Genomic DNA, 27,367 nt, shown 5'->3' on the forward strand with positions numbered 1-27,367 from the left:
TGTCTCACACTTAGGCCAGGCTGTGTATGGTTTGTGGTATTAACTTTTGAACTCAGAATTTCACGACAAAATTCTCACCACAATATCGCTACAACATTGCTGATGAAAAGGAATTTTAAACAATTATTTTGGAGGTATATTTTATATACTTTGACTGCCCATAAACTTTTTGCATCTTTGCACATGAAGAAAGTTAAGAGCATTTTTTGTACCTTTACATGTTATAGTTTCAAGTATCATTTCATAATCATTCATTCGTTTAAGAATTCGTTAAAGATTATCGTTTGAGTTCAAATGTAAAACAAAAATTAATTTGGTTACAAGTTACAATTTTAGTGCATTAAAATGTTGTAAAGTTAAATCTCTGAGTTAAATCTAAGACAGCTTCGTGATCACGAGGCCAGTTATCCATGATGTGAACTGTGGTCATGAGCACTAAAGTGGTCCAGTGTTACTGAACGGTTTAAACAGCCATGATGGCAAAGTGTGCTCCGTTAAGAGATGACGACTGGACCCTGGCAGATTTATCAGAACGGTAAGCCACACATTAACCATATGTTCACTGCTCGGTATATTCAGACAGCCATCAGGGAACAGGTAAGGTCTATTCTTCCCATCACTGTATGCCTGCCAACAGTTTTCGGTACTTTCCGGGACTAGCGGGACGATGTTGCGCCATGTGATATTCAGAAACTCTGGCACGAGTCCATACAAATACACATCGTCTATCCAGAAAAACGGAGTGGATGAAACTTTGTTTAACACCAGTTTTATCAAGTCTGGCGTGATGAGGACAAGATATCCTCGGCAGTACGTAGGGTACGCCGTCCGTCCGGACAGCTCTCCCGGCAGTATCGCCCATTTGTCGCCTTTCTTTCGTCGGATGCGCCCCTTTCTTACCACCTCGCACATCATTTGGCGCGGCTGGCGCCGCAATACAGGCAGACGCCATTGCACGAGCTTGAACATGTTCACGAACATATCGTCGTCGGCCTTAAGGACAATCTGCGCATGACTGCAGAACTCGTATATCCACTGGAACGCCATGACCGCCTTGTAAGTGATGTTCCGGTACGTGTCCAAAAAGTTTCCTTGGACTAGATCATTGTGTTGCTCACTTTCTGACTGAAGGAAACTCTGTAGTGCCTTGTCTTTCGGTCTGCCAACAAAGAACACTGTCCTCATTGTAAAGGTTTTATAATGCACTGGATTTGCCCAAGTTTGGCGAATACCGAGTCGCTTGTTGAAGTTCTCAATGGCCGTGTGTATGATCACAATAAAGGTAAGGTTCTTTTCGGAAGAGCACATGAATGGATTGTTCAAGAGGTACTTAGAAGTAAACAGTGACGATTTTCCCATTGTTGATACTGCCTTTGAAGTCACGTTTCTAACAGCGATTTGCTTTGTAATGTTTTCTATGGATGATAATATTTTAAGTTGCTTTGCCTGATGATCCACAATATCCGTGAAATGTAGATAATGATTTACTACACCAAGGGATAAATAAATAACTGCACAGCACATAACTCCGAGGGCGAGCAGTGTCTTTGGCTTGAAGCGAGCCATCTCGAAACTTCCCACGGGTGAGGATGAGTTTAAGAAAAGACAGCAAGTCTTAAATTTGACCTGTTTCCCCTGATCCAACGCCAGCTTTAGAGACGGAACCTAATCGTCTGAAGACTTGAACCATTCGTAGTCCGCTTTGAACCAACTGCCTTTGCCAAAAGTCCAGTAAAACACAATTGGAGTCCGCTTGAAATCATGTGCATATGGGTGTTTGGGTTAAAATCTGAAAATATAGAATTTCGATATTATCATCGTTAGACATACTTGTTTAAAACAAAGAGATATCACACATATACGTGTTAAAGTGGTCCTGAACCAATCGAGTGGTTTTAATACCGAGGGATAAATGAGCAATTAGACAAGCTGAAATACCTATACCTGGGAAATATAAAAGATAAAAATTCTAAAATATCCCATTGACCTAGGAGTGAAGTATGACAACTTTCAGAGAACACTCATGCAACCTAAACTGTATCATATCCACCACGTGATCAAGAGAACCGCTGAGTAAATACTTTAACTGTCTGCTTAAAACTGTGCGGTACATGTTTTGACACGTTAAACCGTGAACTTACTGCCAAACGTAAAGCTGCCAAGGGCTACTTTGCGTTCATTAATTGAGAACTAATTTATCATTCATATGTCTCATCTAAGGAGTTGTATTCCAGTTCTTAACAGCATTGTTCTCAAACGTCTCACGCTGAGTAGCTTGTACGCGGAGATTGAAGAAGCTTATATAGATACTTACAGCAGACATTCCCAAGCTGGGGAAATATATAGCACGAGCTAAAATGTCGCCAAAATAAACACCTATACGCGTCGGGATTCCTTAAAGTAAACCAATGCCATATTAAAAAGTAAATTAAAATAAATAAATAAATAAATAAATACCTTGCATTGACTCAAAAGCCACACGTATTTTAATATTCACAGTGAACAAACTGAATACTAAAACAAAGTTGCTTTACATTAATCGCATACCTTGTGTTCCAGAATCATCTGTATCAGACGGGATCACGGGATAGACAAGCAATAAGCGAATTCCGTCCTTTGCCATTTGATAAAGATATGTAATAGGTCAACCCTATTTGGTATTAAACATGCATGAACATTTTAAATGAAAACTGTCCTTAACTTTGATCAGAAAATGGCTATACGAACAGAAGGGAATAGCGTAACCTAACAATGACACGTAGTCATAAGCTATACCGGTTCCTTAGTTCACCTGATGTACATGTATTTGTTTTCTGTCGTGGGCCAATATCAAGTACCTGCCAAACGATACCTCGAAAGCTGACAGTACATGCAATGGATTGACATGCACGCTGTCTACATATACACAAAGGTATTTCAGCTGCACTACTGTACGTCAGCTTGTCCGTATTCTATATTTGTACAGATGACAGATGCCCGTGGGGTGGATAGAGAGAACATTTATCAATTAACCGATTTATCATATAGATTAAAGAAAGGCGAGAATGAGGGTGGGCATCGCAGTGGGTGCGGGCGAGGGCGTGGATACGTGGGTCCGGGTTGGTTGTGTTTCAGTGAGCTAACATTTCCCGCGCAATGGCGACTCGGGCCCAAGCGAAGCAGACAACTCTCTTGTACTACGTAATGTCAGTTAGCCTACAAATCGTCATCACAAAGGCAGGAGTAAACTACAAGCTGTACAGTTTAAGTTTGAATTAGTTTAGAGAAGAAAGGCAGTACCATTCTGACTACTTGGACACAGGTGTGGGTTCAGTCCCAGCGTCGGGCTTGGGTCACTGACTATCACCAATCATAGCATACACATTGAACTCAACGCTTTGGTAGCCTTATGGTAAGAGCGTTCGACTCGAAGTCTTGAGACCTGAGATCAAACCCGGACAGTGTCATACCTTTTTTGACAGACGGCCTGACCATCACTGCGATGTGCATATCTGTACGTCACACGTGCAAGGGTGAGTTCGTTAGTAACTTGCCAAACGCCGGCTGTTTACCCCCGGTTGTTTCCTCCAGTCATAAGCTTACCACCATCGTATGATTGGAAAATGTTCAAGAATATTGCGTTAATCAACGATCTAGTAGACAAATAAATATTCAGCATTACTGGCATATATTGCATACAACATTATGGGTCCTATGACAATGCCTGCGTGGGTAAAGGTAACATGGGAAATAGGCGAGGTGCGATAATGTATCCCGTGCTGTCTCCGCCTTTAAATCTTCGCTCAAAGGAAATATTCTAATAAGCTTAATGATGACAAAAACCAAGTACGAAATGAATTAATTACCTTTTTAGAAGCCTGTCGTCATTTTCCCGTCGATTCGTTTGGCGTTGGGGGTGTGACGTGTCAACCAGGCGCAATGTGCTGAAGGCCAGACGTCATTTTTCACAACCACATCTCGTGTCGTCTATTAGAGCAAACTGTATCAGTGTAAAACTGTTTACACGATGGCATGGATATATAAAAATGCCTGTGTGGTAAACACATATTCCAACTCTCAGTGAAAAAGTAACCCGCTTTGCATTTAAATACAAACATACGAGAAGTGCACAATACTCGCAGAGCCTTGGAATATATTTTTAAAGAAATCTATACATGACTGAGCGCACAGATGAAAATAAAAGTATATATAGCTTACTTGAATAAGACGGGCTTTTTATGCTGACAAATTTAGGTCATTTCACTTTTAAATTTTTCGTATAGCTGTGGGAGGGTAGACATTTTCTTTGACCAAGCACACACGGTTTGTGAAAACATCCCTCACTGTGATGGTCTGGTAGTATAAATGGGGTTTTTTTTGTTGTTCTTCTTCTTTGACGCAGTCTGTCTGATTTCCTCCATATAAATGAATAACTAACTAACTAAATAAATAAATATGTAAATACCATGAGTCATTTCAAACTGGTTATCATGATGTTACACTTTCAGATATAAATGTGAACCAACGCCGATCTAAGGGGCACAACTCCGCATCACAGGTTGGTGACAGTGTAACATAAAACATCCAAGGAAGAAAAATCCCCTATTATACATATATCATGGGGTCTGACTTTCATATCGATCATAGTATCAGCTACTTTTTTCTTTCTTGATGTTCATTGCAAAATCATAATTACCAGGTAAATGCAGTTTAGCGAAAAAAATAAGAATTAAGTTCTTTTATCTCCTGATGGAACCAAATATATTGGCTTGTACATATTGATCCAGTTGTGTGCGTGCGTGCGTGCTTGGGGTTTAACGTCGTACTCAACAATTTTTCAGTCATATGACGACGAAGGAATCATTAGGGTGCATGTACGTGTAATGTGCCTCCTTGTTGCAGGACGGATTTCCACCGCTCTTTTATTTAGTGCTGCTTCACTGAGACGACTTACCGAAGTAAGCCGCCCCGCCCGAGCCATTATACTGATACGGGTCAACCAGTCGTTGCACCATCCCCTTCATGCTGAACGCCAAGCGAGGAAGTTACAACTTCCTCTTTTAAAGTCTTAGGTGTGACTCGATCAAGGATTGATCCTTGATCTACCGGTCCCGATCCAGTTGTTGTCACCTTATAGCTATCACCCCTGAGCATTTGTTCCGTCTGACGCGGCAATTGAGCTTTTTAAACCTCGGTCACCTTTGATTTATTTATTTATTTGATTGGATAATATCCCTTTGATGGAGGGATATTATCACTGTGAGTGTGCGTCCGCCCGTACCTTGGCAGTGGGCAGGTCATGTGAGATACCTTTGCAGTGGGCAGGTCATGTGAGATACCTTTGCAGTGGGCAGGTCATGTGATATACCTTTGCAATGGGCAGGTTATGTGAGATACCTTTGCAGTTGGCAGGTCATGTGAGATACCTTGGCAGTGGGCAGGTCATGTGAGATACGTTGGCAGTTAGCAGGTCATGTGGGATACTTTTTGCAATTGACAGGTCATGTGAGGTACTTTGGCAGTTGGAAGGTCATGTGGGATACTTTGACAGTTGACAAGTCGTGTAGGATACTTTGACAGTTGATAGCCCATATTGCTTCCTTTAGACAGTTGACAGGTGACGTAGGTTACTTTGGACAGTTTGCAGGTCATGTGGGATAGTTTGGCCGTTGAAAGGCCATATAGGTTCTTTTGACAGTTGAAATGACAGCTTTATGGCCATTTAGGTTATACTTTTGCAATTGGCAGGTCATGCGGGATGCTTTGGCTGTTAGCAAGTCATCTAGGATAATTTCACACTTGACAAGCCATGTACGATACTTTGACAGCTGATAGGCCATATAGGTTCCTTTGGACAGTTGATAGCCCATATAGGTTCCTTGGACAGTTGATATGTCATGTAGGTCCCTTTGGACAGTTGACAGGTCATGTAGGTTCCTTTGGCAGTTAACAGATAATGTAGGTTTCTTTGACAGTTGACAGGTCATGTAGGTTTCTTTGACAGTTGACAGCTCATGTAGGTTACTTTGAACAGTTGACAGATTATGTAGGTCATTTTGTACAGTTGACTGACCATGTAGGTTACTTTAGACAGTTAATAACCTACTTGACCTACCAACTATCGAAAGTAATGTGTGTTACTTTGACAGTTGAATGACCCAGTATAGCTCACTTGAGATAGTTGACAGGCCATGTAGGTTACTTTGGACAGTGGGGAGGTTATATAGCTTATCCGTGGCCTGTTGCATGTCAGGTAGGTTACTTTGACAGGAAATGTACTTTTGCACTCCACTAAGGTTATACTGATGACGGCACTATAACACTATCTACGGAATGTAATTATGTATATTGTAGGGCACTGGTACAGTGTTTCAGTTTGCTGTCAACAACCTATTTTTGGATTACTGCGGCACATTTGGCATGAAAATTCAATTATCAATGTTGGTTACGGCATATGATTTTAGTGAGTGATGAAAGGCACAAAGAACATGACAACTCACTAAATAAAAATGCGTGCCATGTTACTATATGTGCCGTATGACACACTTTGGGTTGTACCCAGCAGGGCTTCCTGAAATATCAGGATACTGGGGCACAAATAACACGGCCATATTTCTGTTTGCCTGATACACCTGTGACGCTTAATAATTTGCAACTGTTATCACTGCATTTTTCTTACTTAGTTCTGTTTAAGCCATGGTGCTAGGGAACATGCACGTTACTATTTTTTAAAGCGTAAACATTTAGAATAAACCCTAACTGAGGTAAACTGACAAGCGGTGGGATTTCGGTAATACGTGTTACCAGGCTAATTATTACACTGTTGCCACTGCACAGGTTTTACTCTTCATGCCGTAGTGTTTTACATTATTAGCACAGATGTTTGGTGTCCCTCATATCCTAGGGTACATTTACACTGCTCTTATCAACAAATTGCCACATGGTCTAGAAACCCACACTTAGGTAATTTGCAACACAGATCAGCTGATTGCAACAGTTCAGAGCGAATCCACAATAGTAACTTCTAAGGGAGTATATTAACTACATGCAATAAAAACTGCAGTAACATGCAGTAAATTTCTGGAGTCTGGGAATAACTATACAGAGTACATGTTAGGCTGATCTGACATGACTTGAACTTCAGGTAATCTACATGTTCAACTGTTTTTCTTGCTGACATCTGTGTAACATCAGTCTGTGTTAGGCAATTGGCCACTTTCCTAGACATTCGAAACTACCAGATAATTTACTGCTATACCCTGTCACGAACTATGGCAATCATAAACGATTACTCCCACGGGCTATATGCTATCAGTAACTCCTCTCACAAAGCTGCAGTATATTTCACTCGTGGTAAATCTCCGCTTTGATCACCAGCACGAGATCTGGGACAAGAAATGTCTTGTCTAAATTTATCTTTAACTGTAAACTTGAAGTGGTATCAAGTCGTGAAAATGACACTCGCTCATTGAGGAATCTAAAGTTCATATGGAAATTTGAATGAGATGACCGGTTTGCTGGTTCGTTTAACATTTTGTCAGGAAGTTTGTTATGGTTGCCCAAACCCTCAACTAGTTTTTCTCAACAATAAGCCAGTCTGCCGTCTTGTGAGTCAAAATTAACACCTTTTGGCGTTTATACACCAATAGCTTTATATATCTTTAAGGGGCCTCCGTGGCTCAGTCCGTTAGCGCGCTAGCGCAGCGTAATGACCCAGGAGCCTCTCACCAATGCGTTCGCGGTGAGTTCAAGTCCAGCTCATGCTGGCTTCCTCTCCGGTCGTACGTGGGAAGTTCTGTCAGCAACCTGTGGATGGTCGTGGGTTTCCCCCGGGCTCTGCCCGGTTTCCGTTTTCACGAAGCGATGGGACGATGGTACGAATTGAGGGAGCAATTGGATGAAACGATGGGACGATGGCACGTAGCGAAGGAGCGATGGCGTTGCAATGGAGAGATGGCCCGAAGCCATAGTACGATGACATGTACAGATGGGGCGATTGTACGTAGCGATGGGAAAATGGCACGAAACGATGGCACGATTTTACCCAGCAATTCTGTAATTCCGTAATTTAATATACAGCACTACATCACAATAATCTTTTTAATGAATTCGTTACCTACAGGTCGAAAGAAATCTACCTGATTCCTAGACCCTATAGGTTTAAGGGCTTGGAAGTTCCAACGAGCAAAAACGTTTGAAACGTTTCCTCATTATAGCCACCGACACAGTTACAAACTGAGCCATATATCGATCGGGCCACAAGCTGGACACAGCTAGCGGTCACATATGTCTATCCTCCTAAAATGTGATACCGAAGGCCTAATTAAATGACCAAAATAATCTTGAAAGCGACGTTATATTCTATAAGCAAGCACACAAACATTCATGTTATCGTACCTCCTCTGAGGGGTGATATCTCATTGTTATTTTCTCACTTTATCATCCACTCAAAGATCCATCAAAGTTCTAGTTTTGACGTAAGCCCCCTATATTGCAGATACGCCATTGGTACATCTGTCGTGCGTCAACAGTTACATGGGTCGTGTACGTGCTAGAAAGACTTCCCATAACACTTTGTAAGTGGAACACTTAAAACACTAACTCGAGGATTAGTCCTTACCCACACATTATTTAACACGAGTTGACATAATTTTACGCACAGTTCCAAGATAACGAAGGAGTCATTTCCTCCCGTGGAGAGCTACACCCTTTGCCCTAAGCTCCACATATTTTTGTCTCCAAAAAATCTCGAAGAGGGATCAAGGCGTTATACATTTCCTCACGTTGTACTTTCTGAACGTGCAGCTCCAGTTCTTGAATAATCAAGTCTCCTTTTCACAAAGTGACTTTAAACCCTTTTGCTCGCTGCGTTCGCTTTACATCACTGCCACCAATAGCAAATTTTATACAGAAATCTTGAACAGCACCAAGGACACCAGGGTCACGGTGATGAGGGAGAAAATGATTCTAGAAAACACTCTGTCTCAAACTTTGTTTCTAATTATGCTGTAGACATTCTCTTTAGCTAAAATATGTACAACATGATTCTAACCAGCACCGGAAACACATTTAAGATTGAATGCTACATAAATAGTTCCGCGCGAGGACACAAGTGGTGAGCTATAAAACCTAAAGAAGCCTACGTGCGTTGCACCGTCTCCAAAGGTCAAGGTTGTCTAGTGGTGCAGGCGATGTAAAGTGAGCGTATAGAGCGGCACATCAAGATGGTAACAGACAGTTTCAACATTCATTGGAATTCAACGCTGATGATGTGTAGTACTGTTAGTACGATAACACTTACATACCCCTAAAATACCACGTGCCTATAGGCCTATAAGCACCACTTCATGTATCTTCAGTCTAAGAATCACAGAATATTTCTAATAGCGTGAGCTAGTTAAGCTTTTGACGAGGTTCCCCCTTCCACCAGATGGTAGCCTGTAATAACCACATATCTGGGCACCAACCCCCTTGGGGAACAGGTGAGGAAATGTTAACTGCTGATTTAAGGAGGCTAATGTCTTTGATCTTCAGTCCTACATGCGTCTTGCCAGATGAGCTCATTATAAGAGTGGATACGAAACACACGTGATGAGATAAGCAACGCAATGAGTTCCAGTTTAACGAACTCCGAATCGGATATTTTACGACTTCCGATATAATATCAACGACTTCCCCGTAACGCGATCTATATGTGAAATACCTGTCATTATTCGTTATACAGTGCACGGCTAGACACTATGTAATTACCTGCATGTATAGGGCAAGTAGCGTTCTTAAAGTTGTCGACAAGTTTACGACTAAACGAAGCTCTCCATTCTAAATCCCTGCATGGGATGGCCTTTTGGATAGATCGTCCAAATTACATGTCCGGTGTAGCAGTAAAAATGTTGCTTCTGGTTTCTTAGCTTGATTAAGAAGAAACCGCACTGTCTGGTATGCTCATGGTATACGCTTTGTATGAGAGCGTGCTGCAGTTACAGGGATGTTGTGTCACCCTTTTTATCTCAGGTTCAATGTGCTTCGGTAGATCAAGACGCAGTCCTTAATCAAGGAGTTCGTCAGTCCGTGACAAAACAGTTTTGCTAACTTGTATTTCATAACCGCTGGTCGTTATTAAAACTTGGCATACATGTTTTTACTATGACGAGTTACAGATCACGCTCGAAACTCGGGTCATTTTGTTCATTTTAGACAAAACTGTGGCCACTTTTGTTCTGTTTTTGAAATTTAACCGTTTTATGGACATTCTGTTTCAATAGGGGTTGTTATAATGGATTGAAACTTCATATGTGGATTTTCATAACAATTTATAGATTAAGTTCGAGTTTAGCACTGTTTTTTTTAAAATTTTTAACGAAATTAAGGTTCTTTTCTCTTCTTGCAGGCTGTTACAGTGTTCCAGACTTTTTTTCAAAATGTTTAGTTGTTCTGAATTGAAACTTTGTGAATGGCTTCACAGAGACAATTCATAGATATTCGATGTTTTTATTTTTTTCATTTGGTTCGTTTTTGGCAAAGCTACAGCCGTTTTTGTTCAGTTGTGGGCTTCCACATACTTGCTATCATTCTGATGGTTCAAGCCCAAAGATGACAAGTATTACGAAAACATTACTTGAAGAGTTCTTGTTTCACTCCGAGTTTGAAGTCTCCAGGGCGTTGCATGAGAAAATTATCAAAACATAGCTGACCTCAGAAATATAAGGATGAGTATACAAGGGAATGTGTTTTCAGAAGACATAAGTGGACTTCAAATGAAAATAGTCACTTGAATCAATGAAGAGTACAATAATAGATTAAGCACTAGAAACCATGCACTTTACGATGTTAGCTTTGAACAATCTGTGACTGTTTGTGGTTTTGTGTATAGACTGGCGGTGTCTTTGTACGGTGACCTCATTAAAATACACCCCGAACAAGACACACAGTTCCAGTGTTGCCAAATACCTCATTAAAAAGCTGACGCCTAGCCTCCAGGACAATATCCTTCATAAGATCAGAAAAAGTTACTCCGTGATTTGCGGTACGTAGTAGACCAGTCGTTACTTTTTCAAACTTTAACATTCAAATATCTCTTATCCTTTGAAATATGCAATGACCAATTTTACACCATGTACATCTCTTTTGATCATCTTTCCCCTGGCACCAAAGTTGACAACATCTAACTATAGGGGGCACTTCAATCGACTCGCCGTCAAATCGCCTACTGGCCCACATACACAATAGAAAATGGTCAAGAGCAACCAAACTTACACAGTGTGACTCTCTTTTACCTAACTTCAAAGTTGACACCGTTCGACTCCAGGGGACGCTACAATCTCCGTGGAATAGTCTACTGGTCCACACCGACAACACTAAATGGTCAAGAACAACCAAACTTACACAGTGTGACTCTCTTTTACCTAACTTCAAAGTTGACACCGTTCGACTCCAGGGGACGCTACAATCAAATCTCCGTGGAATAGTCTACTGGTCCACACTGACAACACTAAATGGTCAAGAGCAACCAAACTTACGGAATATACATTACTTCTAATGGTCTTTCACACGACTCTGAAGTTGACACCATCTGACCCCAGGGAGCGCTAGAATCGAATCGCCATCGAATCGCCTACTGGCCCACATACGCAACACTGAATGGCCTAGATCAACCGTAAACTTAACGCTATATATCTGCCAAATCAAACAGACCAATTAACAATTCAACTCAGAATAGCTTAATACTGAAAATGCTCCGCTTAGCTTAGCCAACGTATTAGTTCTTATTTTTGTTTTTGCTTTTAGTTATTTTTTGGTCGGAACTTGGATTAGAAACACTGTTGAGGTCATCGACCGTCCTACAACTGACCTATAATCATTTGTTTAATTAAGTCGTGATAAGTTATCATCGTACTTGGGGAGATTTTTAAATGTCAATCCACATACTGTGTATTTTTTCTCTTCGTATGTGCTCTTTAAACGATGTCCATTTCGACGTCATCCAACACATAACTAGCATATCCTCCGTTCCAGACACACAGTGATATTGCTTTAGACCTATATATGCTCTTTTGTCATTTCCGGGAGGGTGTGTGTCCTATTGATGTATAAACGCAGTTTTCTTTTTTTTTTGGCCTCCAGATTGTTTACATTTCCATCATTCGCTGTGATTCGCTAACGAGCAGTTTAATAGTTGCACGTAGTGGAAAGCCTATTAGTCGAGGAAGCTAGCTGTGCGCTGAAGGAGTAGAGCGATTTTGTGACGCACGCTTTGTACCGAGTACCGAGCGGGAAGCTCACTCATACTTCATCGTCAGGCTTGTCTGAGTGGCTTTTGCAAGTGGTGTTTTAACCATTGTTATGTAGTACCGTTGACGTCTCGGCGCGTCTGACGCTCACCCTGTTTTCCTTAAGTTGAAGTCTGTGAGTTTAGGATTCTTGCCCATTCCCACATTACCTCGCCCTTGCTAAGGTCACCCTCCCAGCAGGGTTTCCTCCCTACCCCCAATGCCACTGTATAACCGGTTAATGCAACAGCACGGCTCTGGCTCTCCGTGTACTGGAAGTCGATGCTGCGTCTTCAACTCGGACGAGGATGAATTGGAAGAAATGGAAAGCATAAACAATGGAATTTCTACGAAGAGAGAGTTCAGGATTGTTGTTATGGGAGCGAATGGTGTTGGAAAATCAGGTAGGAAAACTGCAACCGTTTAAAAAGAAAAAAGCATCAACAGGAAACTTTTTTCAGTTTATCCCTATGTGTTCCTGTTCACTTTTGTGTCTAATTCGGCTTAAAACGGGCATTGCGGTTTATTACATAAAACATGGTGCTCTTATAAACAGTTGCAATTGACTGAGATACATGTACCTATGTCTGTGTTCGACCTAAATGGGTTTCGAGTAAGAGTTGAAATCTGAATTGGATGTCATGCTTAGAGTTTAGACTATCTTCCTTATCCTCGTTGAGAACTACCCATCTCATTTATGTAGCAACCTTTATTTACTTTTTATTATTATTCCTCAAGTATTCCTTTGGGAGCTTGTGTTTTCTTTTGTTTTGGAAATGTCTAGGTGATTATTGACTTTGATTGCTCTTCATGATTAACAAATGGCCTGTGGATGTCCAACGTGGAGATTAGATTAAAATTCCACAGAAAAAAAAGAAAGACAGAAATTGAAGATCAAATGGACATATTAACTTTAGTTTAAAAATTTAGCAGAATCTGTGTCTTCCGTTAGTAAAACCTGGCTTAATTTCACGATCCGTGTATTAACCATCGCAATGTACATCAACCATCATTCATGAGCTATATTATGTATTATCATAATCGTAGGAAAGGCCTTCGACTGAAAGAGATTTGAAAATAGTGACGTATGCACCTAAAACAGATATTATGCATTACCTGGAAAGAATAACTGAGTACGAATAACTCTATAGCATGTATTTATTATTTATTTTAATCATTTCCAATGCTACGTTCTCAAATGCTGCTTTAAAATAGAGGAAATTTTTATGTCTGTTGTCTGATTACGTAGAGTGAGCGTGTATGCTTTTGTTGTTTTAACGTTCTAGAAGACGTGAAGCTAATTGCGTAATAAGAAGTTTTTCATTCCAGTGAGTGACAAGCGTGCATGTATAATTTTTTTCTTCTGCCTCAATAATAGTGCAGCTATATCCCGCTCTGATAAGAAAAACGTCCTCGTGCCGGTTTACTTTAGTTGCCAATTTAAGCAGAAGGCTGGCTATACTGTTCGCCGATTAACCATGCTTTCCACAACAACGTAAATCTGTATAAAAAATAAAATGCTAGTCGCAAAGTTGAGGAAGGATTTATGGATTACTTCATATAAACAAACATCTATGTATGTATAACGGAGTGCTAATAGGGATGTTTGGAGAAGGAAGGGAAAAAAACATGGTTTCTCGTGCATGCCAGGAAGAATAATGGGCTAATGAATAACCACTGACAGTTTCACTCAAGGGTGTACACGCTTCCAAAAAACTAGTGCGAGATTAGCGCTGATAGCATCATGTCTAGTGCTACTTGACTGCTGCCTTAACCCTTGTAGAGTTAACATCTTCACTCCCGCTGATTCACACAGTGCCTCCGAACGGACGTGGTCAATATACGTCTTTGGGGTCATGAGCCTTAAGGTCGCAAAGGTGCAGACTAATGTAAGTGTAGCCTCGGTGTGTAAAAGTCACTTAGTTCAGACTACCGGATATCTAGCGCAAAACCGTGAAGAACTTTGAATGGTCTAATGGCATCCAAGCAAAGCAAAAGAAATCTTCTTAATGCCTTATAAAGCTTATCTTTGAAAAATGTCTTACGTTCGTCAAAGACATTGGATACACAAATCTATTTATACCATACAATTGTTTTGTTTTCTGATGATAAGCACCTAATCCACCAGAAGGCTTGGTTCTGATGGATAGGCTTAATCTTTAATTAGATAGCTTTTAATTATGTTACTGATGTGAATTATTCACGTATTGATGAAGATATGATAAAGATATACCTAATGTTGAAAATGTATGACTATAACAAACACTTGCTGTGCATACTTCTTATCAGAAGAAAATATTGTCACGTAATACTTTCCTTCATGTGCAAAAATGCCTCTGCATGGTTGTTTTTTTTTTTTTGTAAAGGAGGTTTCAACAGATTTTCACGTGACACAAACATTGTTTCGGACCTTTGTTACTTCAAAGCTTCCATCGACATTGTATTCGTTTGGCTTATTACCATATTAAAGATATTCGTCCAAACTGGAAACGGAATAGTGCAAAAGATTGCAAAATATAGTTGGACCTAAACCTCAACGCAAAGGTGTTCAGTCTGCAACTTTGACTCCCACAACATATGGAGGAACCAAACACCATGTTAAGCTGCCGTTGAAAATCCAAACTCCAAGATAAAGCCTCACATAATGATTTGGTTCTGTGATGAAAAGAAAACTCTACACTGACTGACCATTCGCCTGGGGTAACCAAAACCTTACCCAGACGCAGAGCACATTCTCCAGTTAAACAACACGTGGCACCATATACATTCCTTCGCGCTGACAGAAATTTACAGGGTGCACAGGTTTTACATCTAAACACTTGAATTCTTACAACATGTGGTCAGCTGTCCGGGATAACCTTACATAGGTTCCCCTAACACCAGCAGGTGCGTCGTATCATCTCAGTACATCAATTTTGGTGTTACGAGCAATACGGTGACGCTTCTGTATGTAGGTGTTCCTACATACAGACATTAAGAATTTTTCCTTAATTGCTTTGTACGAAAGGGCACCGATTTAAAATCCTGTATAAGTATATTGCCGCATATACTATTGAATTCCTGTAAATGTAACAGGGCGATGAATCAGGATTTGTAAACTGAGATAATCTCACGGAGGGAAACAGCTTCCGGTCAGAGTTTGAAGCAGTCTAGTGTATACCATCTTTCACACGATTTTTCTTCTCGTATTTGCTTGCTTTACTTGGAAACTAGTTCATGTCACGTCTTAGTCTATTCTTCCTGTTTGTTGGCCTCCATTCAAGAATCTTATCACAGAAAATTGAACCAAAACGATTTTAATATTCTCTACAGTAGATTGGTTAGTTGTTTCCTATTATTTATGTGACCATGTAGTTGACGGCTGTTATATTTCAGAAGTTGTATCACAAAAATTAGGAGACCTTGTGGCAGTAAAATGAAATGCATATCATCCCCACGACCGTATAATTAAATGAAATTAGCGTTATTTCGAATACGCTATACACGCTGATGTTCTAAAGATCATGTTTTCACAGAAGTCCTTTATCAAAACAAGACAAAATCTATGTGTAGATCGCAGGAAGTACGTTAAAACATCCGGGGTAGATGTACAACTGCAACTCACATATATACATTTGGCAGGCAATTTATTTTAGTTGTTTTCTTTATTCTGTATGACATCCTGGACAGACGCGCAGGTTTGGGACCATTCAGGCATTCAGTGCACGTTAGTCTAAATGGCCCGAAACCCCGCCGTAGACTCAATAGTAACACTGGGATACATTTTATTTCATTGAATATCCCTAGATGCAGAATTCATTAAGTAAATTTCCCGCTGTTTTATGTTAGACCAAACACCTGCCTTGCTAATAAACATCTGCGTGCGCAGCATCTGACAAGTTAGATACAGCAGTGAGCGAGTGACCTGGGTACGTAACACTTACAACATAAACTGACACTTAATTGTTAAGTCGGTTTACTCGGTCTGTAAGCAAAGGCAGATACCCTGGACGTTCGCGCATGGCACGTACATTTACATTGATGTTCTACAGCTTATTTTAGTAAGAATCTAAACCGATAATAGGGCTTTCAATCCATTTGCTTATTTCAATTAAGTGGATAGAATGAACCATGGTATTTCTTCCCAAACTGAATAGACACTGTGGATTAAGAAATCGTTGCTTCTATATACTATATATGCAACATTTAAACGTTTTCTATATATTGGATGTATTTACAGTTAATGTAATTTTGCTGCTAACAACTGCTGCTTTAAATTCGAAACTGCTTTTGAAATATAATTTAGGCGCGTTTTCAAAATCTGCTCCATCTTTCAATATGAAACGTTTAAAGAGACTATACCTCCATAGAATTTCTCGTGACTATAATTGCGTTAGTGGTCCTGTATTTGTTAGAACTAATACAGTGTCTGCTGGATGTAATTCGTAATGGCCACTCAGTGTAAACAGTATGCTTTGAAGCGAAACATTTGTGACGTCATCATTGTCTAGTTGGCACGTGCAATGGAAAACTTTTGGAATATGCGACAATGCACTTCCTTGAGTAGTCTTTACGACCAATTTACCTGGCAAGTTTGAAGGTTTATCGGAAGAACGCTTTTGAAGGAAATCGAAGGACTGACATATGCACACACAGATTTCTCTCTTAAATTTAAATGGGGACCTAAGTGGTTGAGGGAGTTAGCACGCCAGCGCGGAGCAATGATCCATGAGTGCAAATCCAACTCATGCTGGCTTCCTTTCCGGCCGTACGTGGGAAGGTCTTCCAGCAACCTGCGGATGACAGTTCCCCCAAGCTCTGCCCGGTTTCCACCCACCATAATGATGACCGCCGTAGTATAAGTGAAATATTCTTGAGTACGGCGTAAAACACCAGTCAAATAAATAAATATATTTAAATTTCACCATAGGCGACTGTGAGGATAAGAAAGGGCGCATGTCATTGATAAGTCTCGTGAAAAGCTTACCACTACTGTATTATTTCTCCTGCTCATTAACTGCCACTTCTCTCTGACGCGCTTGTACACACATACAGAAAAGTGTCTGAAACAGTGCAGGTCTGTAAACGGTGGAGTTTAGTGTTTACAATCTGTGATAAGGGTTTGTGGTCATCCAGAGCATTAGAGCATTATCTAAGGCAGTGAGAAGACATACCCTGCTGTTCACAGACTATATCTGTCTTCAATCACAGTCAAGCAAATCAAGAGGTGCACCGGTTTTACCGAGCTCTAAATAACCATTAACTACTTCACTCTATATCCAGAGTTACCGAAACCTTGTCAGGAACCCACCATTCAAGCTGGCTTCAACACATCTTTTATATGGAGTACTCAATTAGTTGACTAATCATTTATTTATTTATTTGTTTCTTTGAATGATTTGATGATAGTCAGATTTATGGATAGAGGAAACCGGACTGCCCGGGATAAGCTGTCGCGATCAACATTCTGCAATAAAGATGCGGACCAACTAGCGAGGTGATTTCCAGCCTGCAAATACAAATCTCATGTGATTTAAGTCCAGACTGAAGTTTGATTGAAGTTCAAAACATGCTAGATCGGGAGTCGTTTGAAACATTATGACGATCTCGTAACCTTCCCTTTCAGGCCAATGGCTGATCAACCTTAAATGGCGCCCGCTTTAGGCCTTAGAGCCCCTGAGGTTGGAAGAGGAAAGATTCTTAATAGTGTCATGTTAATGAAGTTAACATTTGTTGCAAGTGCTCCCTAAAGATTTTACCAAAAGACCAGTTTATTTATTCTTAAAACTATGTGTAAAAATGGGTACTGTTGATTTTTACAGGATTCCAACTCTGTCCATGCACATGTCCTTAATGACATGTGCATGAATGTAATGAATGCACAAATGGTTTGTTTCGGTTTAACTGAGCTATTTACAGAAAATGTCTAGGGACCTTGTCTACGTACGGGACTCTTTTCATTTCCCCTTTTTTTAACGTGGGCTATAGACAGAGATGTTGCTCTGATGCATCTTATATCCCTAGCATGTCTACGTCGTCAAGTAATTTTGGCAATATTTGAATTGGTAACATTGAAAACACAGACAGAATGTTGCAGCTGTGATTCACACGTGTTTTGGGCATCTTGTTCATTTCAAGTTTTAAATATGATACCTGTCAACAACTGTTTCAATCAGTTGCATTACGTGACAATGAGATATTGTTTCAAAACGTACCTTGTTCGTATTAAATGTTATCGGTTCAAATCTAGTACCCGTTGATGTGCAAGAAATGAGAAACATTTATCGTTCGTGTTACGTTTTACCGTGCATTGTTGAAAGGAAAGGTATAAACGTACATGAGTGTTTCTGGAGAAATGCGATCGCCGAGTTTTGTCTTCACCACGTTGAGCACTGTATATATAGGCCTATATGCCAATCTCATACTCTGTTAGAGGTCACTTATAAATATACTTTAACTCCAGTTTTCTTCTCAAATGAAAATACACAGATCCATTTTCATGTCCTTATTTATTCTGGAGTTGCGCATCTTTTGCACTACAAGACCTACTGCGTGACTTCATCAGACAGTGTGTGTTTTTATAAGCTGACTGACATATAGTAAGAAGATAAAGAGTCATTCACAGAGCATGCTAAATATGGAACATAATCATAACCGTTTTCCCAGACGTTGCCTTTCTTTCCTGTCATCTGAATGCGCGCCGTATATTAACGCGTTTCATGCTTTTTGTTTACAAAGGGATGCAAAAACATCCTAATCTCCATCATGTCAACACTTGCAAGTTCACCTCCAGTCCACGAAAGGGCTAAATGATGCCACAACATTTCCAAAATATTGGCAAGCGATCTTGAGAGTTAGCTGAAAGACTGGGGTTTACTTGAAAGTTGTCCTACCTTATGTAAAGATGCTACGGTTCTGGGAAGATACTGATGTTTGCAAGCGATCTTAAAAGATCTCTTTACGTGTTTAAAAGTGATCCTTGGTATAACCATTTATCTGTATAAATTCTGCCAAGCAGCAACCACTTGCACCCTGGAACTATCCCTGAGCCAATTTTTTGTTTCTGTCTCCGCAAAAAAGTGGTTGTTTATTTGTCTGTTAGACGGATGGCCACATTTGGCGTACAGCAGGTGTTGTGTGTTTCAGTCTCATTAGGCCTGTCAGCGCGCTGAAGGCAAAATGTATGCATCTGTTCTGTATACTAATACGTGTATTTTCGGCGTTTGTCCATTCGAATTTACTTATGTCCGACTAGATAATGCCAAACGGTGCAACCCTTAGGGCGGAAAATATGCCCACACATATTTTTAGTCGCTGCATGAACATCACCTCTTGAGGTCCCTGGAGGATATCAGCGACCAAAAATAGGCATTTTGCTATACCAATGGAAGCCAGATAGAGAGTTAATGTTCGTTGAGCCACACAGGGTGGCGTGGATGCCGTCTCATGCGGCATGTAATATTATTTGTCTCACCTCTTCGCACCTCTATGGCGCTGTAGTTGTTGACTGTGGGAGCTTTATTGTTTAAGATCGTGAGGTGCATCTTTGAAATGCGCATGCGTGCCAGCTTGTGATCCACATAAGGTGTCTTACCTTTATATGCACTGTCAATAACATGATGATCGCAGTTTTAAGACAATCACCAAACTAACGACGTGGCTTTTGTTTTAACTCACATACTTTTTGTCAGAGTGTATGCTTTGCGATACCGTGCAAATTTTTACTACACCCAACATTTCATCTGAATCAGTTTCCACCTCGCCACTAAATAAGCATATACATGTACATTTGTCAGATAGGGATGTTGCTCGGTTTGATATGTGTGTCAAGGGATTCCCATGCACTGCTTGATTTGACCCACATTGCGCTGCAGTTTCGGTCAATTAGTAGCCTAATGATAGATGCATGAAGACTTAATGGTAATTATAATGAGAGATAATATCCCGCACTCACACACTGTACTTGCCGACCGATTATCTCTATCAAGTATAGGTTAAGGGGGCACTAATTATTCAGTTAGCGGTACTGGTATTTAGGTTTTTCATTTATATGAATTAATGATTATGGCTTAACGACACGTCGGAATTATTTGAGACATATCATATTGACCACCAATATGAAGATATGGTGAATGCGAGAATCGACACAATATGCCTTTTATGTGGGATGAAGATTGAATGAAGTGCTTTGGAATCTGTCCTATTATTTAACAGAGTCTTATGACATTGAAATTGTTCATTGTGGAGTAAATGAATGGCGATGACTTGGAAAGTAGAGTGATGAGACCTGTCGTACCTTATGCAAAGGTCACTTATCTAAGTGGAAGAAGCGATGGGAAACTGTGAGAGAGCCATGTGGAAGGCGGGTAAGGTTGAAATGGCAAGGGCCACGAAGCCACCTGTCGATGGCGTTGCATTATAGTGTTAACTCATACTCAAGCTTTGCGAACGCTGGTGCTATGGATTTTTGTTTTACTTTGTCAACCTCAGCTGAAAAAATTGAGAGTTTCCAAAACTGACGCCACGTACATCAGCATTAATTAATTCAATGGAATTGCTGGGAACAGGGATTCGCTTTTGTGTAGTTTGTCAAGTAGCTGGCGAGGTCTGATGTTCTGTCGGAGTCCTCCGCCTAGCCGTCATAAATATATGTAAAATAATGTCGAATATAACGTAAAGCTTCCAAAAATTTAGTTGCGGCAAGCAGCCCTAGGCCTATATATGGGAGAAGGTTGCTGCTATTCTTTTTGTTGTTTCCGTGGTTCTTGTTTTGTTGCTCACGTTTTTGTTGTTGCTGTCCTTTTTTTGCTGAGGATGGTGTCCTCTTGATCTTTATTTGGCCGCACTCTTGAAGTGCGCATGTGTCGCTCATTGTGACAACACGTTGGTCATTTTTGCTTTTTACCTCAGTACATGCTAATTGTTTTCCAAACTTTAAACATCCTGTAAATGTCAGTGGCATCCTGTTATCACACAAGCAGGCACATGAGATTGTAGAGGTAAACGTCTGCATTTTACATTTGACATATGCTTCTAATAGATGCTTGAGTTATTTACTGTACAGCAATTCCTGACAGTTTAAAGTGACTGCAACCACATCTAACGGCTCCCAAGCCTTATGTAAGAAAGTCTTGCGCAGCAATCCGGTATACAATCTAATATACAAACACCACGGCTAGTTATCCCTGAAATGATTGCGTTTCTAGTTTGTTTGTTTTTTTCGCTGTGGCTATACAGCGTCTATTTGTGATATATATGCAGGTTACGTAGGTGGCCGCAACAGTATATGCGAAAAGCCTGCTTATCAGCTTTATATATAACAAAACAACTCTGCGTTCAGAAAACGATTTCTGTGCCGTATCACGGCAAGTGCTTGGAGCCAGTCTAGTGACGGACGGGGAAAACAACCTTTTTTTTACAGCTTATCGCGATATGTGAAGCGTAATTGCGCCTGCGTCAAAACAAAGCTCTTTTGATCTATAAATCTCTGTGTAGCTAGGGGCCTGTGTGTACGGTCTGCATGTTTCGTGGCGTTCGCCCAAAAACGGTTGTCAACAACTTGATTGAATGGTGATTTACAAGGTTCTGGCAACATCCCAGATGGTTTATTTTCTGTATCAGGCGTGGGTCGTAATGTTTGTGTTTACGTCACCGTCTCAGAGTCAGGCGTAACAGGATAGTGTAATGGCTCGGGATGAAGCAGATGAGTCTCACAAAGTCTTACCATTAATCTTAAATCACAGTAACCTTTGTTATAATAATGTACGTTTAGCTCGCAGGTTATTATTCGAGTCACTTGAATGTAGTGTACTCAAGAATTGGTATATATATATATATATATATATATATATATATATATATACACATGTATATGAACATACGATATTGATATGGGCAAAAGTTAGCATACTACAGTGGTTCTATGCAATTATATAATATACGTGTATACATAAATTTACTCAAATAATACATCCCATCATAATGCTGGCCGAATTCGTATAAGCGAAATAGTCTTGAGTACGGCGTGAAATACCAATCAAAATCAAATAATAACATATGTAGTATATGAATAAATTTTAAAAAATATATTAGAACATTGCTAGTTAAAAAGATATATAGACCATACTATTATCTGTTCTTAAAATTAGTATCTGACATGCAGTTTGATGAAACGTTCCACCAGTCACATCTGTACCAGTATGAGACAGCTCTGGCAGCTTCTGATACAGGCAGAAAGAAGTGCAACTTATCCTGCATTTTCTATGGTGTTTGTTATGCCCCGAGAAAGTACTTGTATCACTCCAGTGAAGCTTTTATTGCGCTATTTTCCTATCAGAAATGGTTCGATAACCGGCGTGGAGAAGAATAAACGAAATGGAATAAAACAGTTAAGATATATGTTTACAGGCATGCTGCAGACCTAGGCGATTGTCCACACATGTATGTATAGACATTGGGTATTGGGTGTAAATGGAGGCACATACGGCCAGCATTTATGATGTATTTATCTTTTTTTTACCGTTGGGATTGTGCGTTCGAATCCAGCCCTCTTTGGTTTGCATGTATACGCCTGGCGAGGTGCGTAGGTTTTGGCTGAGCTATGCCATTATTCCTTCACTTGGATATCTTTCTGCTGCCACATAATTGAAATATCTGGAGTAATATACAAATAAAAAATAATAAAAATTGAATGAATTAATTTATTATGATAATAAAAAAAATTATTTTATGAAAATTATAATATTTTTTTCCTTCACAGCTTTGGTTGTCCGATACCTGACAAGACGTTTTATTGGAGACTATGATTCCAGAAGTGGTTAGTATGCATTTAAGCGCTTGTACATTATTAGGTTACATCTATTTAACCTTGATCAAGTTCTCTACACAGTTTACATCCCTTATGATCACCCGAGATCACGTGTTCGAATGTAGCTCTGGTTGGCTTTTTGGGGGCTTTTTCAGGAGATTGCTCGAGTAACTGATGAGTTACCGATGTGGGCACTGGGAAACCTTCCCAAACCACATTTTATCTCCAGAATAAATAAGGGAAAGGGTTCATTAATATGCCACATTGGAAGTATTTCATTTGCGTGACATCATTAAATTTATAAAATGAACACCTGGATCCAAAATTTTGACAGTTCTCATAGAAGAAAAAATATTCTCGAATAAATCGTAAAACCCCAATGAAGTAAATAAATGATTTGCACATGGAAGCATATAGAGGAGATCTCGCTACCTTTCTAATACAGGGCAGGGTAGCGAAGTAGCGACGCTAGGTAACGAGGTAAGGTAGCGAGGCAGCGAAGCTAGGTAACGAGGTAACGAGGCAGCAAAACAAGGTAGCGAGGTAGCGAAGCGACGTAACGACGTAGCGAGGCAGCGAAGCGAGGTAACGACGTAGCGAAGCGAGATAACACGTAGCGAGGCAGCGAAACGAGGTAACGACGTAGCGAGGCAGCGAAACGAGGTAACGACGTAGTGAGGCAGCGAAGCGAGATAACGACGTAGCGAGGCAGCGAAGCGAGGTAGCGGCGTAACGAGGCAGCAAAGCAAGGTAGTAAAACAAGGTAGCGAGATAGCGAGATGTCCTCTGTGCATCATTAGCTTTATATATATTTAAAGAAAACAAAAGGAAGCCCGTCTATGCGAGGATCTGATATTTCATAGCCAATGACAGGTTTTGAAATTTGTGGGATATTTGACAGAACGAATGTTTGGCTCTTTTCTCTCAAAAAAAAAATAATGTTTGAATGTAATTTTGCTACTGCAGTATATTATTCTGTTAAATATAACATACATATCTCATTCAACTTACAGAATGTATTAGACTAACAGGATATTATGTTGAATATGACACAGTTTTATGTTATATTGACAAAATACATCCTAGTATCACTCTAACAAAAAACTTTCTGTTAAAGTTAACAGAATAATTTTTTGATTGTATGTACATGTTACCATACATCATGTACCCGATATATATAATTTCAGCTTGTATATAGACATATGAAAACGCTTAGGTTCAGCTACAACTTACCTTTAAAACTTTGCTCTTAGAACACTTTGACCTTTTTGTCCTATACAGTTCTATAGTTTGACCTTATGAGGTCGTGACAATTTAAAACGAATACAGAAAATTGATCGTAACTGGCGGGGTTTATGGGTTAATCGACATGGCGACTTTTTTTCCACAGAGGCTATCTATTCACATCATACAACGATAGACGGTAAAGATGTCATTCTGCACGTCATGGATACAACATGGCGGGTAAGTGTTTGTGGGTACGTCCATGTAAAACATATAGATGAATGGATGACATTTTGTTTTGAAGCATGCGTTGTACATCATTATCTTATCAGATATTCCCCCAAATGTACATGCATTTTATATGTTTATATGGTTCTGTTGATAAATAGGAAGTCATGTGAACCCGTTATCTGTTATTCTCTCATGCTCTTTATGTGGAAATGCCAGCTAGGTGCGTTGGAGATACCTTATTTGTATCCATGTGTAGCTACTAGTGACTTACCGTATGTGACAAGTGTATTAAGTGTTACATCTAAATGATTTCATTGTAACATATGACAGCATAGGCCTAGGGCTTTCTTAAAAACTTATACTTCAGTTTTCGACAAAATATGTTGAGGACCCATCTTGGTTTTAAGCTTTTTTTTGTTGATGTAGGCCTATTATATGAGAACACATGTGAATGTTAAACTCGATGTTATTTTACACTAATTTCTGTATTGTTAGTTTCTGGAAAGTCACTAACATCTGCTGAAATAACCTAAAAGAAACTACGTACCGGAGGTTTTTGGCCAAGCAGCCATCATCTCAATTTCATTTCAATTTTTGATATTATTTTAGAATAGCGCAAATAATTACTTTGACAAAATATCAGCCTCGCTTTGCATTCAAAATCGGAAATAAAATTCCTAAAATTTTTAAAGTGGGTCGCATTACAACCTTTTCATATTTTATAACTATAAATAGGACAGGTACCAGTCTGATGTTTACTGAAATGTTCTTGGTAAATAAAGAAAGTTTGACTGGATTAGCGAATGTGGACTTTTTTTACCAAAAATCTCAGGTATAGCGTCTTAATAATCTGCATGAGCAAGGGAAAACAAAAACGATGCGTAAATAATGTTTTTAAACAAAAAGGGCTTAATCTCGATGTAATTTTCTATAGTTTCTTGTGAACAGTTTACTGGATATAAAAGAAACACAGGCCGCCTAGTGAATGCAGAAAAGAATATGACTGGGTGTGTTCTAACGGATTCCCTGGTATTCTTCATTACCTTTTCAGTCTAAACAAAAGGGGAGAAAGACTCATACAAGATCACGCGGGCAATTGTTTAACTTTTGATCACATGTCTTCCCACTCCCCGCCCAGATTCTATGGAGCTTCTGTTTACCATTCCAGAGTGGGGAAAAGGATTTCCAGCGGGAACAGATCCGTTGGGGAGATGGGTTCCTCTTGGTTTACGACATCACTAACCGGACTAGTTTTGAGGCGGTAAAGACTCTGCTAGAGGAGATAAGAGATGTTCGGAAGCATACCAGGGTTCCCGTGGCCATTATCGGCAACAAGTGCGATTTGTTACACAGACGGGTGGTAGACGAACAGGAAGGTGGCCAGTTCTCGGAGCAGATGAACTGTCTATTCCTGGAAACTTCTGCCAGTGAGAGTATGGACACGGTCACGAACGCTTTCAATATGGTGTATCGGGACATCAAAATCATTCACCGCAAAATAGAAAAACTGAAACGCTTCATGCAAAAGCCGGCGGTGTCGGCCAGACTGCACCTCAGACAGTCCCTGAAAATGTTCACGGAAAAACACTTGCGTGACAGAACGTCAACTATTTGACACATGTGTGACAGAAAGTCAACTATTTGACACGTGTGATAGAAAATCAGCTGTTTGACATATGCGTGACAGAAACTCAACTATTTGACATACGCGTGACAAAAAGTCAACTATTTGACCCATACGTGAGAGAACGTGATAGATAAATGACACGAGTGTGATAGAAAGTCAGCTACGTGACATACATGTGGCAGAAAGTCAGTGGTTTCAAACATCCGTGACAGAACGTTAGTTATTTGACACATGTGTGATAGGTCGAAGCTATATGATGCCTGTCTACATAGAAAGTCAGCTATTTGTTATCTATGTGATATAACGAAACTGTACATCACCTGTCTAACAGAACGTCAACTATTTGACGTGCATCTGTCTGAAAGACTGCCCGGCATGTGAAGCACAGAACTGAACATTATGTATACTTATACATTTAAATTTAGGCCTATATGTGGTTCAGAAATGCCTGGCCTGTCGAATATGAAATACCAGTTAATATTTCCAGTGCTTATTTATATATAAAACGATATATTCGTATGTATTTCAATGTTTTCTCATGTACAGTAGTGATTGACAGCATGTGCCTTAAATCCAGCAGGGGTCTCTGTGGCCTTAGTGTTAGATAACTGTTGGTTCAAGTACAGCTCATGCAGACTTTCCCTCAGTTCGTACATGTTATGGTCTGGCAGCAACCTGTGCTCTTGAGTTTTCCCCAAATTCTACCCGGTTTCTCCCCACTATTATGCTGGCCGCCGTGCTGTAAGTGAAATATTCTTGAGTATGGCGTAAGTGAAATATTCTTGAGTACGGCGTAAAACACTATCAAATATTAAATTAAATCCAGCAGGCCCTTGTTCAATCCCTATAGCAGGTACCACTCATGAAAACGGTACGTATGGCTTCTAAGCTTGGTGTTCGACAACACCGGGATTGGTTGACTTAGTATCGTATCTGCAAACCATGACACCTCCTTGTCAAGTACCTGACCTACCCACACGTCATAAAGCGAGCGAGTGGTGGATTCGAACACTCAACCGCGGCGATCAAGGGCTATTCGTCTTCCAACTTGTGAAGACGTGTCGTTCAGCGGAGGCACCTTAAACCACAAAACTGGCGAGACCAGGTACAACCCACAAGAGTCATCCTAAAATCGCCAGTAGATTCAATGAGTAAGCTATATCCGACATGTGCGTACTTAGACATGCCTTAAAATATAAGCCCAAAAATCCCTCCATCCCCATCCACCACCTGTTTTTCTCTCGTCTCTACTTA

The 27,367-nt window shown here is 40.1% G+C and overlaps 2 protein-coding genes across 2 annotated transcripts; one reads left to right on the forward strand and one right to left on the reverse strand.

The window, feature by feature from the left end:
* Positions 1-287: 287 nt before the first annotated feature.
* LOC135461807 (beta-1,3-galactosyltransferase 1-like) lies at positions 288-1,774 on the reverse strand. Its single transcript, XM_064739049.1, has one exon. It carries the CDS (start codon positions 1,564-1,566, stop codon positions 436-438), a length of 1,131 nt encoding a protein of 376 aa, XP_064595119.1. The 5' UTR covers positions 1,567-1,774; the 3' UTR covers positions 288-435.
* A 10,430-nt stretch (positions 1,775-12,204) lies between these two features.
* On the forward strand, positions 12,205-26,394 carry LOC135482069 (ras-related and estrogen-regulated growth inhibitor-like). Its single transcript, XM_064761902.1, has 4 exons — positions 12,205-12,649; positions 22,984-23,040; positions 24,422-24,495; positions 25,655-26,394. The coding sequence occupies exons 1-4, from the start codon at positions 12,466-12,468 to the stop codon at positions 26,099-26,101; spliced, it is 762 nt and encodes a 253-aa protein (XP_064617972.1). The 5' UTR covers positions 12,205-12,465; the 3' UTR covers positions 26,102-26,394.
* Positions 26,395-27,367: the final 973 nt, after the last annotated feature.

The sequence above is a fragment of the Liolophura sinensis genome, chromosome 1, assembly GCF_032854445.1.
Source record: "Liolophura sinensis isolate JHLJ2023 chromosome 1, CUHK_Ljap_v2, whole genome shotgun sequence".
NCBI lineage: Eukaryota > Metazoa > Mollusca > Polyplacophora > Chitonida > Chitonidae > Liolophura > Liolophura sinensis.